The sequence below is a fragment of the Bufo bufo genome, chromosome 5 (assembly GCF_905171765.1).
Source record: "Bufo bufo chromosome 5, aBufBuf1.1, whole genome shotgun sequence".
Classification (NCBI taxonomy): domain Eukaryota; kingdom Metazoa; phylum Chordata; class Amphibia; order Anura; family Bufonidae; genus Bufo; species Bufo bufo.
The window spans coordinates 543,390,094-543,409,357 of NC_053393.1; the positions used below are offsets into that span (position 1 = coordinate 543,390,094).

At 42.2% G+C, this 19,264-nt stretch overlaps 1 protein-coding gene across 2 annotated transcripts in view; it reads right to left on the reverse strand.

The window, feature by feature from the left end:
* Positions 1-1,448: 1,448 nt before the first annotated feature.
* LOC121000731 (vasoactive intestinal polypeptide receptor-like) overlaps positions 1,449-19,264 on the reverse strand; it is a 203,976-nt gene continuing 186,160 nt past the window's right edge. For both annotated transcript variants that reach the window (XM_040431350.1, XM_040431349.1), the window contains exons 9-13: positions 16,646-16,715; positions 14,205-14,296; positions 4,815-4,944; positions 4,178-4,219; positions 1,449-2,845 (exon numbers count right to left, since the gene is read on the reverse strand). In XM_040431350.1, the coding sequence (XP_040287284.1) occupies positions 2,654-2,845; positions 4,178-4,219; positions 4,815-4,944; positions 14,205-14,296; positions 16,646-16,715 (526 nt within the window). In that variant the 3' untranslated portion in view covers positions 1,449-2,653. The remainder of the gene's footprint in view (positions 2,846-4,177; positions 4,220-4,814; positions 4,945-14,204; positions 14,297-16,645; positions 16,716-19,264) is intronic.

Below are 19,264 nucleotides of genomic sequence, written 5' to 3' on the forward strand. Positions count from 1 at the left end.
GTTATTACGATATCACAGCCGTTCTACATCAAGAACCCTCTGTTGGTTCATTTTTATTGGTGAGATTTGCTTTCTATTACTTTACATTTCCGGTCTATTGCTTTCTGGTTATCATTTAGGCTCCTAAAACAAAAATTTCCCTTCCCTTCTTTTGGGCTGGTGACTTTTTTGTACAAATGTCCTCTTTTAATGACAATCAGTGATGTGCATAGTGAGAAGTGTTGCATCCTTATTTCCAGATGCTTATGCTAAAAGTCAGCTAGAGATGTGCAGTGTGAGGGAAATGGACATCTATTACCTACTTCTGGAGCCGTGTAACCCGTGAGATCTGTGAAATTGCAAAGCTGTGTAAGAACTGCCAGTCCATGCATGCTGATAACGGCCTCATCATTGCCTGCCAGTCCATGCATGCTGAGAACGGCCTCATCATTGCCTGCCAGTCCATGCATGCTGAGAACGGCCTCATCATTGACTGCCAGTCCATGCATGCTGAGAACGGCCTCATCATTGCCTGCCAGTCCATGCATGCTGAGAACGGCCTCATCATTGACTGCCAGTCCATGCATGCTGAGAACGGCCTCATCATTGCCTGCCAGTCCATGCATGCTGAGAACGGCCTCATCATTGACTGCCAGTCCATGCATGCTGAGAACGGCCTCATCATTGACTGCCAGTCCATGCATGCTGAGAACGGCCTCATCATTGCCTGCCAGTCCATGCATGCTGAGGATGGCCTCATCATTGCCTGCCAGTCCATGCATGCTGAGAACGGCCTCATCATTGCCTGCCAGTCCATGCATGCTGAGAACGGCCTCATCATTGCCTGCCAGTCCATGCATGCTGAGAACGGCCTCATCATTGCCTGCCAGTCCATGCATGCTGAGAACGGCCTCATCATTGCCTGCCAGTCCATGCATGCTGAGAACGGCCTCATCATTGCCTGCCAGTCCATGCATGCTGAGAACGGCCTCATCATTGCCTCCACTGCTGCACCAGAGTCAGAGTCAGCAACAGCTACAACCAACATTCTTGCTACTATCACTCCTATCCTTTCCTCTCCTCTCCTATGACGTGTTTGTAGTATGTAAGCACAGAGACACATCGGACTGCATGGGAGCTGGAAACAAAAAAGATTCGAACATTTTTAATCAAGTCTATTAGCAAAGTTTCCTGATTTTTTTCCCGTATTTTAGGTACATTGCATAAAAAAGTTGCCAAAATATACACACCCCTAAATGTTAGTTAGAGGTGGCCGCATTGCAACTAGAAGACAAGCAGTCCCAGCAGGCAGCAGAGAAGGTCAAAATACCATACATTCCACATCTACTGGTGCCTGGCTCTGAATTCGGCAGAGGACTAATCACTTTAAAATGATAGTTCCGTTCTTTTCAGACTATAATATATGTTGACAATCTCGTTCTGCTGATTAGCAAGAGCATTCCACCATTTCTGGTGGATATTTTATTCCGAACCTATTCTATTTCAAAGAACAAGTCAAAGCTGGGGGCGCTGTTGCATTGAAGTCTATGATAAACAGCAGTGGCGAAAGGTGGTACTGCAATTTAAATAATGTAACGTGTAATAACTATTGAAGGAATTGTGTCGCAGCAATGGCGGAGCTCTCATTCCAACCAGAAATAGATCTACAACATGATAAATTTCATCACACGTGAGGTGGTACCGCTCCTTTAAGCATTACAATGAATGCACCATAAATCTGAACTAAAGGGTAATATGGCTCCTTCTACATCCTGGAGATAAACTGTGCAGCTTCTCATATATATCTTATTAGATAATTTTAAAGATCTGTAAAAAATAAAGTTTTTTTCTCTTTTCGGACATTTAGTTTGGCGTTAACACAGGGTCAAATATTTATATCTGGGAGTATTTTGGCACATATTTTTTTCATTAAACAAGAATCCAAAAAAAAAACTATCTAGGAATACACTAAATTAGCTCTCAAAGTTAAAAACAGCAAAAATTTTTTACTAAGCTCCATGATCAACCCAACTGATGACACCGGGGAGCCATAAATGCTATCCAGTCAGATGTGCGGGAGAAAACTATACGAAAAAAAAAATAAAAAAATACATAGAATTACAAAAAGAAAAGAAAATAGAGATATTTTGTAAAACGTCTTGTGCATTTTCTGAAATGTCTATCGACAAGATTTGATTTACAAAAATGTTTTTTTCTATTTATATTTTTACATTAAATATAAAATGGGCCTGAAAACCCAGTGGGATCGTTCCTTAGCTTATCAGTCCTGACTTGATTCCGCTTGTCCATTTACATCTTTTCTTGAGGATATTTTTTTCGCGCTCAGACGTGAAGATTAAATAAATACATTTAGAACTTTTTGTTTCTGATTTTTTGTTGGAAAATTCAGTTTCTCAAAACTCTTTTTTTTTTTTAAACTCACTCAAGAAATTGTTGTAAGACATTCCAGTATGAAGCCACCGAGGCTCCAAGTCTTGTTTCATGAATGATTCACTTGGTGGAGAAGAGTGTAAGGGAGGTTACGTTAACCCCGTAAAGTGCAATTCAAAAGAGTGCATGTGTTCAGGCTTCCCGCCGAATCCACTTCAAGGAGGTGACGTCAACATTTGGCAAAATGTTTTGTACTGAAGTCATTTGAGCGATCCTTCATACATCAGACCAAAGAAAATTCTGCTTGGAAGCTGGAACATCTTCGGGTTTTCGGGCTGCATTTGGTCAACATGGAAATCTGAGTGCTGAAGTTGGTCCCGTTGCTGCCCACTGAAGGGTGGTGATATTTCGTATCCTTTCCTGGGCACCTCTCGAGGTGCCATCTTCGCCATTTACGTTTTAGCTCTCCTTGAACCTAGACGATGGAAGACAAGATACACAAAATAAAAAATTAGCGCCAAACGGGAACTTTTGTTCATCCATAATTCCCAGTAAAATAGCTAGAACTGCCGAAACAGCAATGCGACTTAAATGATCACTAACTTTTCACACAACTTTGCATAAATCAATAGTACAAATGACCACAAGAAACTTTGTAATATGTCTAATCAGTGACAAATATCTAGTTTTCATGTTATTAGCCGTTTACCCCCCCCCCCCCCTACCATTGTTAAACGTGATTCACATTGAAAAATGCTTTAAACCCGTTCAATTGTATTTCAGGATTGTAGTACACGTGTCAATTGATGTTTATGGAGAGGGGCGGGAGGAGAAGTAAACAGGAACTGAATGAGATGCACATAGACAAGCAGTCTGCTGCAGCTACATGGGCTGCCATATAAGTGCTTTATCCACAACCATACAGGTCAGTACTTCTCTGTGATATCCTCCATGATCCTTGGGCTGCTTCTGAGCGAGTAAGAGAAGGTTAGGAAGCAGATCCTCCTCTACTTTCTGTGTGTAGTGGATCGAAGCTAGTCTCCACCCGCCATCTCTGGGAGAACAACAAACTAGACACTGTGCATGCACAGAGGAAAACTGCTGAAAAGTGCCAGATACAAGCCATAGAGTAGTCATTATGTTCTATGTACTCTGCACTATTCAAGGATTCAAAGTTTGTTGAAAGATTTGGTGCACTTTAAATGTTTCCTTAGAGGATACAGAGTTGCTAATGACCATTCCAAAATGTTCAAACCAATCACATGTTCCCAATAATGGAAACATCCCCCTGGGCCCAGGTTCCCGCAGTGTAACAGTAAAATCATGTTTTGGTAATGCCTCTAATTTAAGGTGACTTGAGGTTGGTTAATATTTTACAGTCCTCACTTGTAAAATGTCACTTAGAATCGTACTGGTTGCTACTCATGGTAGGACTGGGGCTCCAGGACCCCCCCCCCCCCCCCACCCCTCCAGGGGAAATGGTGAGGGCTCTGCTCCAGCTATACAGAACATGTGCCTTGTCACTTTCCATTATACTGAATACATTGTGACACTTGGTTGCCGAAATGTCTCTAGAAAACGGTGGTATTACACACAGCCTGTTTCTTTCCTATGGGGTGTAGAATGGAACCACGATAAATCAGTCCTGCGATCACCTCAAGTCACCCATTAGAGGAGCCCTGCTGGACGAGGTAATGCTGCGAACTGGGGGTACACCCTGCCTACTGGTGACGTCAATGCTCCTATCTGCAGAAATAGTTTTCATACACTATCTTTCATTTGTCTAATTCAATATGAAAATCCTTACCTCTCCATTTAGGAAACAATACAGAATGGCCACCACGAAACCCTAAAAACATAGAAAAAAACAAAACCATATAAAACTACCAGCAATATATCCTATAAAGCTGTCATATAGGGCATGTAACATTACATTATATAATACATTTAATTTGCATAAATGGTGGCGTCCACATTACTGATCCTGAGTTATATTCGGTATTATACTCCAGAGCTGCACTCACTATTCTGCTGGTGCAGTCACTGTGTACATACATTACTTATCCTGTACTGATCCTGAGTTACATTCTGTATTATACTCCAGAGCTGCACTCACTATTCTGCTGGTGCAGTCACTGTGTACATACATTACTTATCCTGTACTGATCCTGAGTTACATACTGTATTATACTCCAGAGCTGCACTCACTTTTCTGCTGGTGCAGTCACTGTGTACATACATTACTTATCCTGTACTGATCCTGAGTTACCTTCTGTATTATACTCCAGAGCTGCACTCACTATTCTGCTGGTGTTACATCTGAAGCACAGACCTTGTAAACAGTGAGTAAGCACGCCATGTATTAGACGTTACATTATATATACAGTAATTAATGACACCGTGATTTCGCTCCTTGTGACCCACTTTACCTCTTAGTTTCTTACCTGGAAGGAGCCAAGAACGAGCTCGAAGACCATTTTCACCTCCATCTTGTAGGTGTCTGGGAAGAAGGCGAACACGATATAGTGTATTCCGAAGAGAGGGATCAGCAGAAGAGTGGACTTCGCCAGCCTCCTGGAAGACACAAGTCATATGTATGAGGAGCGGCACTGGAGACGTCTTCTAGGTATCGGGGGAGGGGGGGCTGATTGCAGCTGTGGCTTCACCGCTCTTTATTTAAAGGAATCGTCCGAGCCCTTCCAAAGGAGAACAGAAAGAACTTGTCCCAAATCTATCATTATCAAGGTGATGGTGGGTAAAAGAGGTATCACACATGAAAAGCTTAGATACACTGCTCAGAAGACAGTATCACACAGGATAGGATTAGCTACAACAGCTCAGCAGACAGTATCACACATGATAGGATTGGATACACAGCTCAGCAGACAGTATCACACAGGACAGGATTAGATACACAGCTCAGCAGACAGTATCACACAGGATAGGATTAGATACACAGCTCAGCAGACAATATCACACAGAGGAGGATTAGATACACAGCTCAGCAGGCAGTATCACACAGGATAGGATTAGATACACAGCTCAGCAGACAGTATCACACAGGATAGGATTAGATACACAGCTCAGCAGGCAGTATCACACAGGATAGGATTAGATACACAGCTCAGCAGACTGTATCACACAGGATAGGATTAGATACACAGCTCAGCAGACAGTATCACACAGGATAGGATTAGATACACAGCTCAGCAGGCAGTATCACACAGGATAGGATTAGATACACAGCTCAGCAGACAGTATCACACAGGATAGGATTAGATACACAGCTCAGCAGACAGTATCACACGGGATAGGATTAGATACACAGCTCAGCAGGCAGTATCACACAGGATAGGATTAGATACACAGCTCAGCAGGCAGTATCACACAGGATAGGATTAGATACACAGCTCAGCAGACAGTATCACACAGGATAGGATTAGATACACAGCTCAGCAGGCAGTATCACACATGATAGGATTAGATACATAGCTCAGCAGATAGTATCACACATGGCAGGATTAGATACACAGCTCAGCAGACAGCTCGGCTCCCATACATTGTCTATGGGAGGATGTAGTTGTCTGAAATGCACTTCCATGTTCAGACTGCAGTTTTGCTGCTCCCCCATACTTTACACTGCAGCTCTGCACAAGCTCTGTAGGAAGTCGGTAGATGGAAAGTAAATTTCCATAGCATAAAGTCCATTATCAGAAAAGTGTCGCAGTATGGGGGAGGGGCCTTTTAAGGGAACCTGTTTTTCAGCATGAATGACCCATAATTTACAGCTGTGCACTGCACTCTCCACTGACATTACCATTTGATGCTGATTCTGCATCTTCAGACACTCCGCTCGTTAATGGCCTCGTGGATATTAAATGGGAAATGGAAATTGATTTACTTCCTCCTTCCTGCACTTCAATCGCTTTTATGGTCATTCATTTTCTTAAGAGACTACTCCGATCTAATGGATTTAATTAAAAGACATCCTGTAGAAAAGGGGAACCCGGAGTCTTTCTCTGGGCTCCAGATCAGAAGTTACAATGAAAAACTTTCCATAATGGAGCACCTAGCATAGAAGCCCACCATGCGACTGCTATGGTGCCCCTCGTGGGAGGGACCCTGGACCTAAATTACTGCCAGCTGCTACTAGGAGGAGGAGTTTACAGCTTCCATACTAGCTGTATGAATCTGAATGCAGTGAGCTCCCCCTAGTGGTGGCTGCAGGCAACCAGAATGTTATCATTTAACTATATAGTTGTAAGAAGGATTTGGAGCAATATGTGGATCATTAGTTGGACATTAACTGTAATAGATGTTGTGTGCACGTCCTTTTATTTCCTTCCCCCGCTAAATAGTCCCACAGTGGCCTCCTGGTGCAACACAGTAATTCATTTAATTTGCATATCTCTCAGTAAGTTCAGAACTGCTACCGAAGCGGCCTAGGAACACTCATTTTTCCTTAAAGGGCAGGATCAACACTATAACATGAGATATAACATGAGATATCCTGCCTGGTAGGGTTGATCCTATGGTTTGATTTGATACCTGTCTTGTGAAAATCGGCTGTGGCATTCCCAAGAAAAAAATAATTTTATTCTTTATGCAAGTGAGTTCTTCAATGCACCAAGGGGTGGGGCCTAGTTCCTCTGTTCTCCTCCCTTTATCCACTGCAGGCCACGCCTATCAGTACACTGAAGCTTTCATCTGCATAAAGACTGAATGACTTGTTTCTTGGGAACAGCACAACCGATTTTCATGAGACAGGTATCATTTTAATCAGCAGAGTCTACCCTACCTGGCAGGATGCCTTGTTTAGTAGGGTTGATCCAGCTGACAAGTGCTCCTTAAAGGGCCACGTTGCAAATTTTTTTTTTACTTTTTTTTTTATAAGGTTCCTCTAAGTACAGAATGTGCTCACTGCTTTGACCTCCGACGATCAGCTGTGACTGTGTTCAATCGTGTCCCAGCACCCCCGCAGGCAAAATGATGCATTACATCATTCTCATTGGAATCAATTGGCTGTCTTCTCGAGAGGAGAGTTTATAGCTGATAGTTGAGGGTCCTCGTTGATTTAAACCTTTGTCTGCCGCCCCTCCTGGTGACGTGTGAGGTGCCCGACCTCTCCCCTCATTATATAGATGTATTGTACTGTCAGCTTTGACTATAAATGCTGTATGTGACGGGGGCGAACCTTACGGGTCTTATCTCTATCATCCAGGCAGAAGCAAAGCCATGAAAGAGGCTTCACCTTCACATTACAATAAAGGCGGAGGGCTCTCACGTGTGACACATTGCACGCTGAGAGGTAAATGTCAGGCGCTTTAGGCAGCAATTTTCTGATACTCAGTCACTTCCATTATCCACAAATTTACATTTGCATTTGTCCAGCTGCTTCGGTTGTGATTAAAGGGGATAAAAATAAAAATTAAAATGTATTATTTCTGTGCACATAAGGCTCGGTGGATAATTGCACCCTAAGGTTCTTGGCTTGACTAATCGTGACTTCTACGCATGACAGAAATACAATACAAAAAAGCCAGCCGCAAGAAGAAGCTAAGACATGGTGAAGACCATGCAAACAGCAGCCTAGATCTCAGCTTTCTGGACACTTGTGAGTAAGGCAGAGGGTGGAATGGGATATTGGGCACGGCTCACTTTTGGGTGAATTTAGGCTACTTTCACACTTACATTTGTAATTACGGTGGTGAGATCTCACTCCTGGAATTAAACGGATCCGTTTTTTGATTTTGCACATCAGGATGCATCCGTTCCGTTAGGATGCGGTTGTGTGAAATCAAAACGGATCGGTCACTAAATAGAAATTGAAAGTCAATGGGTGACGGATCCGTTTTTTTAGGAGCCTTAGGTCTCTTGCACACAACCTTGTGTATTTTGCGGTCCACAAAAAACGGATCCACAAAAAATATGGTGTGCATTCCGTATTTTGAAGGAACGGAACAGCTGGCCCCTGATAGAACAGTCCTATCCTTGTCCGTAATGAGGACAATAATAGTACACGCTCTATTTTTTTGCGGAATGGAAATACAGAAATGGAATGTACCTTCCGTTTTTTTTTTTTTTTTTTTGCGGAACCATTGAAAGGAATATGGTCCGCAAAAAAAAAACGGAATGGACACGGAATGAAAATAAGTTTGTGTGCAAAAGGCCTTAAAAAACGGATATGTCACCATTGACTTACATTGTTCTCACTGACGGATCCGTTTTTTTCCCCGTTTTTATGACCCGACACAATGCTGCCGGAACGGAAGACATCCTGATGCATCCTGAACGGATCTCTTTGCATTCAGAATGCACGAGGACTGCGTGGGAACGTTTTTTTTTTCTGGTATTGAGATCTTCTGCTGGATCTCAATACCGGAAAACGACAACTCAAGTGCGAGTTGTGGAGATATAGTGGTAACTGGGTGCTGAAGCAGCAAACAGCACCTGATATCTCAGCTTCCTGGATATATACGATATGAATAGGAGTTGGATAATGGAGGATAATTATCTTTGGGTTGATTTAAGCTTTAAGGACTCATGCACACAAACATATTTTATTTCCGTGTTCCGTTTTTTTTTTGCGGCCCATATGCAAAACCATTCATTTCAATGTGTCTGCAAAAAAAAAACGGAACACGGAAATAAAATATGTTTGTGTGCATGAGCCCTTAAAGCTTAAATCAACCCAAAGACAATTATCCTCCATTATCCACCTCCTATTCATTCCGTATAATGCTCCAGGAAGCTGAGATATCAGGTGCTGTTTGCTGCTTCAGCACCAAGCTACCACTATATTCCCTTCTAGCTAAGAGTCCAAATCCACTGAAAAACTAAAAATTCAGGCTAACGTTATCCCAATATCAAATTCCCACATCATACAGTTGTCCAGGAAGCTGAGATATCAGGTGGTGTTTGCAGGGTTGTGCCGCTTCCTGCTTCTGCACCCTGGTACTACCTGATCTCCTTCTAAGGCCTCATGCACACAAACGTATTTTCATTCCGTGTTTTTTTTGCGGACCATATAAGGAACCATTTATTTCAATGGGTCCACAAAAAAACGGAAGTTACTTTGTGTCCATTTCGTTTCCGTATTTCCATTTCGCCAAAAATAGAACGTGTCCTATTATTGTCCGCATTACGGACAAGGATAGGACGGTTCTATTAGGGGCCGGCTGTTCCGTTCCGCAATATACAGCATGCACACGTACGTCATCCGTCTTTTTTGCGCATCGCAAAATACATCCGGTTTATGTGCGTGAGTCCTAAACCAAAGTATAAAATCAGATCAGAGACGGGCGGTTATGGCGTTACCATGATTCAATTTAAAGGGCAGGTTTACCAAAAAGGATCCAGAAACGGCGCCACCCTCGCCCATGGGCAGTGTCGGCTATTGAAGCTCAGTTTATGTGATCGGTGATGAGATGCAGTACCGCGCACAACCTACAGACAAGGTGGGGGCGCTGTTTCGGGACCAAAGGCTTTTTTTTTTGTTTTGTTTTGTTTTTTTGTCACTAAAGCTGGAGTAGCCCTTTAAGTTGTACACAGAAAATACTGAAAAGAGAAAAGCCTGGAAGCGGGAGACGTTTAATTTCTGACCCTTCACAATAAATGAATGTTTAGCTCCTCATAATCCGATAAAACCCTGGAGATCCGCCAGGTCCCTTTGAAGGATTCTGCTAATAAACGGGAGAACGGAAGAGATTTCTCAGTGTTGTTGTAAGGAGATGCTTTATGGGCGGCGAGGATTTCCCCGCTGTGATGCTGGATGCGGTCAGTAAACACTTTCTCGGTCCGTACCGCATCCATCATTCCGTGAGACTCAAGGTTTAACCCTTTCCCTGTCATGGAGGTCACCGTTCTGTCACTTGTTTGTAACCATGGAGATGACGGTCACAATCTGGATACAAATTGCTACAGTCGGAGCCTTCATGCGCTTTTGTTTATTTTTAAATTCCTATTTGATACAAAGTTGCACGAAGGTGTTCTGAGCTATTGCAATAGTCTGTCTCCCTGCTTTCAGGACACCATACTGTTTGGGGGTGCTTTCACTTTTTAAGGGTTTCAGATATATCCTTTAACACCATGTTGTCAGACATTTTTGGGGGGGGGGGGGGGGGGGGGAGACAGATAAGATTTAAAGGGATTGTCCATAAAGCATTCCATTAACACCATTTATCCCGTATCCAGTGGCTAGGGGATAACTGTTAGGGGCCCGCGCCAATCACAAGAATAGGAGTGTCGTTGCCCCTCGTAGGAATGGAGTGGTCGTAGACTATGTGCACTGCTGCTCCATTCATCTCTATGGCACTGCTGGAGATAGCTCCATTTAAACAGGTGTTGTGATTGGTGATGGTCTCGCCCTATCCCATGAGATAGGACATAAACGCGTTGTTACCGGAACTGCGTGATAAAAAAAAATGTTGGAACTTTCTAATATATTTTTAAATTTCTCACAGTTTTCAATATTTCTGTTTGCAGTCAGTGAATGGAAATGGCATGACTTTAATAAAACAGTCCTGGCCTAGTCCTGCTCAGAGAAGTGCATGGTTGGTTACAATGTATCAGTGTGGATTATCGCTATGAGCTTGCAGACTCCAGCTGATGCTGTGTATTTTCACAGAGCATCGCCTCCTCTGATACATTGTAACGAATTACAACTGTGAAAAATTAGGACTGGGATCAAAACTTAGAATTTTCCCGTTCACTAAATATGACCCCATTGTCTCAGATGGGAATACCTTAACCACTTCACTTTTTACAGGCATCCTATTATGCTCTGCCAGAGGCAGGGTGTAATAGATGTGATAGGATGGGGAGGGCTGGGGGGCCTTCATTTACATTTGTGGGGTGCTGCTTGAAGGGCAGAGGTGGCAGTCACTATTGACTGTGGCATCTGACCAGAGTAATCTTTTAGAGCAGGGTGCAGGCTGTAACACAGAGCAGGCACCCGAATATCACGACGCCTTACATTAACTGGGTGCTTAAAAGAGAGACGTAACAGGCAGGGCAGGAAGGGGTTAAAATGCTAAAACTCTCTCTTCCTGTGCCCGCCTCTAGAGCGAACTCACTGCATTTATAGATTTATATATCTAGTATGGATTGTATGAATCTGTATGCAGTGGGCTCCCCCTAGTGGAGGCTGCAGGTAAACAGAATTCTATTGTATAATATGATGTGAAGGCTGGAGCAGTACAGTGACAGTGCCCACGGGTTACACAGCAGTGGCACGGCCTGCCTCCATGGTAGGTGCCGCCACCACCACCACCTTTGTACATTTGGGCACAGATGAGAGTTTATGTGCAATAATCAACTGTTACAATGTTGCAATGTATCTCCAGACTAACACATTGTCACTCGTTCTTCTTCAGCACCCAGGACGCCCGCCGTAAAGAAGAGTTTTTTATCATTTATTGATAACCCTCCCGGAAAATGCATCTCATTAGCAGGAACACGAGTTAATGAGAGTAAATCTGACAAGTATTTTCCTGGTACCACACATCCACGTCGAGCACAAAGGATCCATCGCATGGTTGAGTTACAGCCGCTCGGCACGAAATGTCGCTGGAAAGATGCCCGACGGGAGAACTTGTGCCCCAGTAAACAAGCTTTCTTCAGATGCCTTCAAGCACCACACACAGAAAGGCCAATGAGATGGAATTTGCCTTAATTAGGAAACACATTTCATAAGCTAGTGCCAGGAGGAGGCGTGGAAAGCACAGCATTTTTGTGGAAAGTCAGTCTATAGGAGATATTTTGGGGGGACAATTTTATCCAGTCAGTTTTTGCCAACGGAAACATTTACGAATGTCAGCGTTAGTTTATCCCCTGATCTATCAGAGGAGTCAGATACCAGAGGTGACAACCACTCTGGTCAAAATTGTTATAGCTTCCTCTGTTCACCCCTAAAGTGTCATTTTGTGTTTTTATAGTGGTTTTTCATCATTTGTTGCCTCTATGGCATATTGAACAGATCTGTGTCCAGATACTGAATGGTGCAGCTCTTTCTTCCCCTCCCTTAGTACGCTGTAAAGCGACAACCATTCTTGTCAGAGTTGTCACAGCCTCCCTCTGTTCATCCTTAAAATTTATTTTGTGATTTTATTTCATTATTTGTACTCTCTATGGCAACATATTGAACAGCTCTGTGTCCAGATCCTATATGAAGCAGCTCTTTCCTCCCCTCTCTTAGTAAAATGTAAAGCAACAACCATTCTTCTCAAATACGTCACAGCCTCCTTTCTTCACCCCTAGAGATTTATTTTGTGTTGTTTAAAGTGATTTTATTTTATAATTTATAGTCTCGAGCCTCTCGACACCAACATACTGAATACCTCTGTGGCCAGACAGTCAATCAAGCAGCTCTCTCTTCCCTTCTCTTAGCACAATGTAAAGTAATTCAGGAATTGTGAGACCAAAACAGACCCCTTTAAATAGAGGGCATCTTGGTGGCACCCCAAAATGGTAATGATGGGGGTAAAACATTGAGGTCCACACCCCTTTCAGCAAACCGTACAGACTCTTAGGCCCCTTTCACACGGGCGAGTTTTCCGCGCGGATGCGATGCGCGAGTTGAACGCATTGCACCCGCACTGAATCCCGACCCATTCATTTCTATGGGGCTGTGCACACGAGCGGTGATTTTCACGCATCACTTGTGCGTTGCGGGAAAATCGCAGCATGCTCTATATTCTGCGTTTTTCACGCAACGCAGGCCCCATAGAAGTGAATGTGGTTGCGTGAAAATCGAAAGCATCCGCAAGCAAGTGCGGATGCGGTGCGATTTTCACGCACGGTTGCTAGGAGACGATCGGGATGGAGACCCGATCATTATTATTTTCCCTTATAACATGGTTATAAGGGAAAATAATAGCATTCTGAATACAGAATGCATAGTACAATAGCGCTGGAGGGGTTAAAAAAATATAAAAAATAATTTAACTCACCTTAGTCCACTTGATCGCGGCCCGGCATCTCCTTCTGTCTCCTTTGTTGAATAGGACCTGTGGTGAGCATTCATTATAGGTCAAGGACCTTTGATGACGTCACTCCGGTCATCACATGGTACATCACATGATCTTTTACCATGGTGAATCACCATGGTAAAAGATCATGTGACGTACCATGTGATGACCGGAGTGACGTCATCAAAGGTCCTTTGACCACAGGTCCTGTTCAGTAAAGGAGACAGAAGAGAGGCCGGGCTACGCGATCAAGTGGACTAAGGTGAGTTAAATTTTTATTTTATTTTTTTAACCCCTCCAGCCCTATTGTACTATGCATTCTGTATTCAGAATGCTATTATTTTCCCTTATAACTATGTTATAAGGGAAAATAATACAATCTACAGAACACCGATCCCAAGCCCGAACTTCTGTGAAGAAGTTCGGGTTTGGGTACCAAACATGCGCGATTTTTCTCACGCGAGTGCAAAACGCATTACAATGTTTTGCACTCGCGCTGAAAAATCGCGGGTGTTCCCGCAACGCACCCGCACATTTTCCCGCAATGCCCGTGTGAAAGAGGCCTTAGTTTTATGTAAGGGGTTGTATATGAGTAGGAACATTATTTTTTTTTCAGAAACAGCGCCTCTCTTGTCTATGGGCTGCGTTTGGTACTGCAGCTTATTCCGATGTAAGTGGATGAATATAAGTTGCAGTACCAGGCAAAGCCCATATGCAAGAGAAGCACATTTTCAGGAAAAAAAAGCAGACCACTTTTCTAAATCCCTTTAAGGCATATAAAATGTTTAATCAAAATAAAGCACTGACGCGTTTCATATACCGGACAGTGAGGTCAATCATATAAGCACCAATGAAACAGACACCTACGTATACTGGCTGTGTTCATTTCTTCCCACGTCGGGCGAATGTAATTTTTGAACCAAAATTCTGATGATGCAGATGAAAAGAATAAAATTGACCTACAAGGAAATAAAATAAAGAGTCAGAAACCTGGAAACCTGCTAAAAGAATAAAAAAAACAAAAACAAAACATTTTCTGTGAAGTAAAACACGTGCGGTTCATCAAAACCTGTCTTCTACTTGAATCGCCGACCCCGGTGGAATTTATTCAGGTTTGTATAGCTGGATAGGATGGCAGCCATCTTGGGCCTGACATCAACCTGCTTGGGACTTTGTGTCATACATCGCAAGTATGATGATGTCAAGCCCATAGAACACAGCTATGCGAGACGGAGCAGCGTCAGACAGCGGACAGACGACATGGCGGCTAGAGGTCTGTTAATCAGGAGTTATGACAATTATACAAACTCAAGCAATCAAACAACGAAAAGCAAGAACAAGTCCCGGGAAATACAATGCACGCAGGTAATATTGCTAAAATACAACCAGTACCTAAGAAAAAAAAAGGTAAAAGAATAACAAAGTAATTTTTTAAAAAAGAAGGAATTTTTGGGTTATTTCAGGTCGTCAAATGAAAATTTGTATCAAATCAGAACAAACCAAAAAAAAAATACACTAAAATATATTTTTTTTGCATTGAAATATTCCAATGAAAAACATAAAAAAATATATATATATTTCTATGGAAAATGTAGAATTATTAATAATTGTATTTCTTAGTTGTATACAATATGCGGACAACCAAGGTGACTGGCATAATAGCATTCGTGGGGGTTGTCACTCATGCCCCTTAAAGGCAAATCTACTAAGTTATCCAGCAGCATTGGAGTGAGGAATATGTAGACGTATCTCTCAGATGTTTAGAGTGAGCACACCTTTTGGTTGTCTTGACGGAAAAGGGTGAATCAAAAAGTTGTAGTTGTAGTGTTTATATTAAAGGGACACTCCAGGCATAAATGACACACTGTGTTATATGTAATGAAGGAACCGAAGGGGCGGAACATAACAGCAATTCTATATCAGAAAGTATCCTTGCGCCATGCTCCGCCCCCGCAGATCCCACACTAGGTATAACAGCACTAGTTTTACCCATATTGTTCATTTAAAGTCATGTGATGCCTCCTCATTTAACAGCAGTTAATGGAATGATGGTACCATAGACCCTACGTATGGCACTCATGTGCTAAAAGACAGCTGCAACTTTTTGTAACCCATTGGGGAAAATTTAGGCAAATTTAGCCTATAAAAGTGACACATGCTACTTAGTATATTTGCCTCATCATTACCCTAAAAAAAAAAAAATCTTGGAGCTCTCCTCTTCTGCCCAGATGCGTTTACTGAGCCGTTGTACCTCTTTCTGTTAAAGACAACTAATTGGTCACATCATACTTTTTTGGGACATTTTAAGCTTCACCCAGTTTTTAACAAAACACTTCTTAATTAGCATAGCCCCACCTCTTTGTGGACCGGTGGTGGGACAAACCACCAAAAATAGGGACTACTTACTGGGGTTGTCACCCAGCTCTGTTAACATACACCCTATTGAAAATCTCTTCATAAATGGGGCAAATTCTCCAAGAACCTTCTAGGAAGGTTGAGTGACAACCCCTGAGGGATCTGTACTAACGGCCATGTTAGTTGTCATCCAGCTTCTCTGTACCATAATAATGTGACCCAATAAAAGCCTTACCAACATTGCAAAAGAGGGAGACCCCAAGGCAAAACAACCACAATTTTTTTTTAAAAACCTTTTGAGCAATTTGTGGATTCTTAAAGGAGAAGTAGCGAACATTAAAGTTTCTTTAGTGAGTTTTAAAAATATACAAGGAAAAATTGAGTAAAATTTTTGTATCCTTAGGATCACACTTCTTACTTATGTTCTCGATAAGCAGTGTTATCATAGGATAAAGCTATGGGGCCTCACCAATGAGGAGAAGAGAAGGCAATTCAGTGAGCTCTGTGACCCCTTCCCTGTTTAGACAGGTATGGAGGCTTGTCTGAATGGGCGGCTGTGCTTGGTACCAATACTACCACCCACTGAAGTGACAAGGACTAAGCTGCAGTACCAGGAATCTCCACAATTGTTTTTATGGCGCTGTCTCTGGGCTGGAGTGCCGCAGCCACTTCATTCTCCTGATGGGCAGAAGTACCAGGGTTTCACCCCACCAATCAAATATGGATGGGATCTCCTGGAAAACCCTCAGGGGCGGATACAGTCAGCAGAGGGTCTCTGAGCAGAGGCAGTTCCTCACACTCTGTATGGTGATTTGCACATCACAGAACCCCTCCCTCGTGGATCTATTTGGAATGCTTCTTGAACCCATCTTGACCCATTTGTGGAGATGAGTTTATTATAATTATTATGTATTTGATATTAACTCAGTCAATGTAAATGTGAAATACTTTACCGAGATGGAGACCAAAATGGGACCTCTGATGATCCACCACCAAATCGGGGATTCAATCGTGTCCCAACATCTGCAAATAAATCAGAGTGAGCAGGACTGGAAATTCACTTGTTTAAGACACGTGTAATACGAAGTGCTGCCACCATTTTGGTTTTATTGCCGAGGAACAACCACGGCGAGGCAGGAGGCAAACATTCAGGGTGGCTTCACTTAGGGTATGTTCACACTTAGTCAATTTCTGCAGGTTTCCTCCACAGTTTTTGCAACAATTTTTTTTAAATAAAATTGACAGGAAAATATTTCCATTCTTTTTAGCAAAAAGAGAATACAATTAGTAAAAATCTGCAGTGGAAACAACTCAAAAACACCCCATCTAAATATACCATAAGGCTCTATTCACATGTGCCATTGGGGATACAACTATAAGTGAACACAGCCAAATATTTAAAAAGTTCACAAGTAAAAACTGCATAAGTGAATACAGCCTCACATCAGGGAGGAAGTGCAGTTGTTTTTGATGATAATTGGACCTGTTAAGTGCCTTTAAAGAGCACCTGTCAGCAGGACCAACCCTAATATATCTGGTAGTATTCATCCTGCTAATTAAAATGATACCTGTCTCGTAAAAATCGGTTGCGACGTTCCTGAGAAAAAAGACTTTCATTCTTTGTGTAAATGAAGGATTCAGTGCACGGAGGGGCGTGGCCAGCACTGGAACTCTCGGGAGCACCAAGGGGCAAGGCCACGCCCCTCAGTGCACTGGCCTCATCATTTCCACTAACAATAAAATTCTGTTTTCTCCAGAATGCCACAAGCAATTTTCAGAAGACAGGAATTGTTTTAATCAGCAGGATCAGCCCTACAGGCCAGTATGCCTGGTTTAATAGGATTGATCCTGCTCTATAAATGTTTTTTTTTAAAGACTACCCCCATTGTGTACAGCACATGGTACATTCCATCCTTGGGTAATAAACTATGGATGCTAATAAAACCAAGAAGAAGAGTAATACCAATTAGTAGGTTCAAAATTATTAGCTAAATAGTATTAGGTTTTACAGGGGTTTTTTTTTGCCTTTTTTGCCACTTTTGCAAATTTACTACAGACAAAGCATATTTATCATGGTATTTTTGTGTAATTATGTGTATGACTTTTTTTTGCTTTTTTCCTCTATGTTTATATGCATTTTTTAGGCTTTTTTTTTTTTTTTACAGCATCACTGTAGGAGTTAAAAAGTGCTTAAAAAAATGGCCTGTCTACATACAAGATTAAAAAATGATAAAAAACATACAATGCAAAAACAAGTGCAGAAAAAATTCATGCCTGTTTTTAGCACAAAAAAATGTGGGGAATTTATCAAACAATTTTCACCACTTTTCTGCAAAAATTTGTGACTTTTTGCACTTTTAGACCATGACCGCCACTTTTCCAAATATTGGGGGTGGGTGGGTGTTGGGGGAAGGGTTGTGGCCTCAACAGCTTAGCAAATCTACTATCATTTATTCCAGAAACTGGTATAAATTTGAATTTAAATCTGTGGCATCTCATAGCCGCGTAGATTTGACTTTCTGGTGCATGGACGCCTGAAATTAGGAGCATCTCACTCCACAGCCGGCTAGGTCAAGACGAGTGTATGAAATGCCAATCTTGATAAATGTCCCCCTTTGTATAAAGGAAGACTTAAAGGGGTTGTCCAGGATTAGAAAAGTGTGGCTGTTTTCTCACGGAAATAGTGCCTCACCCGTCTGCAGGCTGTGTGTGGTACTGCACCTCAGCCCTATTTATTTCTGTGCAGCTGAACTGCAATACCACATATTTTTATTAGTAGTAGTAGTAAAAGTATTATTATTATTACTACTACTACTATTCACATTACTATTATTATTACTACATTATTATTAGCATTACTATTATTACACTATTATTATTATTATATTATTATTATTATTATTATTATTATTATTACAAACCGCCTGCTTCTATCCAGTCTTCTGGCACAGTAAGTGATATCAGGGTGTTTTATGGCCAGAAAGAGGAATATTTATGAGTTCCTGTAAAAATTTTCTCCGAGCAGCATTTCTCATTTGATTCATTTTTCTGGTCAAAGACTCCCCCTCCCACTGGTATTCTTATTCTGGTCGCCTCAGGTGACCCGGGATCCTAAACCATAATTCAGCCCAATTCTAGTACTATGAAGGCCTCGTGTATATACAGCATGTACATTAAGGCGCTCGCTGCATGAAAAATTAACTCCTCTTGAACTAGAAGACTGGCGACCTATCCTTAGGATAGGCTAGCAGTGTCTGACTCCTGGCACCCCCACTTATCGTGTCCCTTTGTTGTTTTCCAGGCTCAATTCTTCAGATAGTGGTCGTTCCTAGTACTGCAACTCCACCCCATTCACTGCAGCTTAGTGAGCTGCAGTACTATGGACGGCCACTAGGAAAAGTATGGAGCTATGTCTGGAGACAAAGGAGAAACGGCGATGCATGAAGCTGGTTGTCAGGGGTGCCAGGAGTCAAACCCCTACTGTTCTGGTGTTTGAAGCCGCCATCAGTTTTGTACTGCTGGATAACCCTTTTAAAATGAGAGCATCACCAATTTCTTAGGGCTCATGCAAA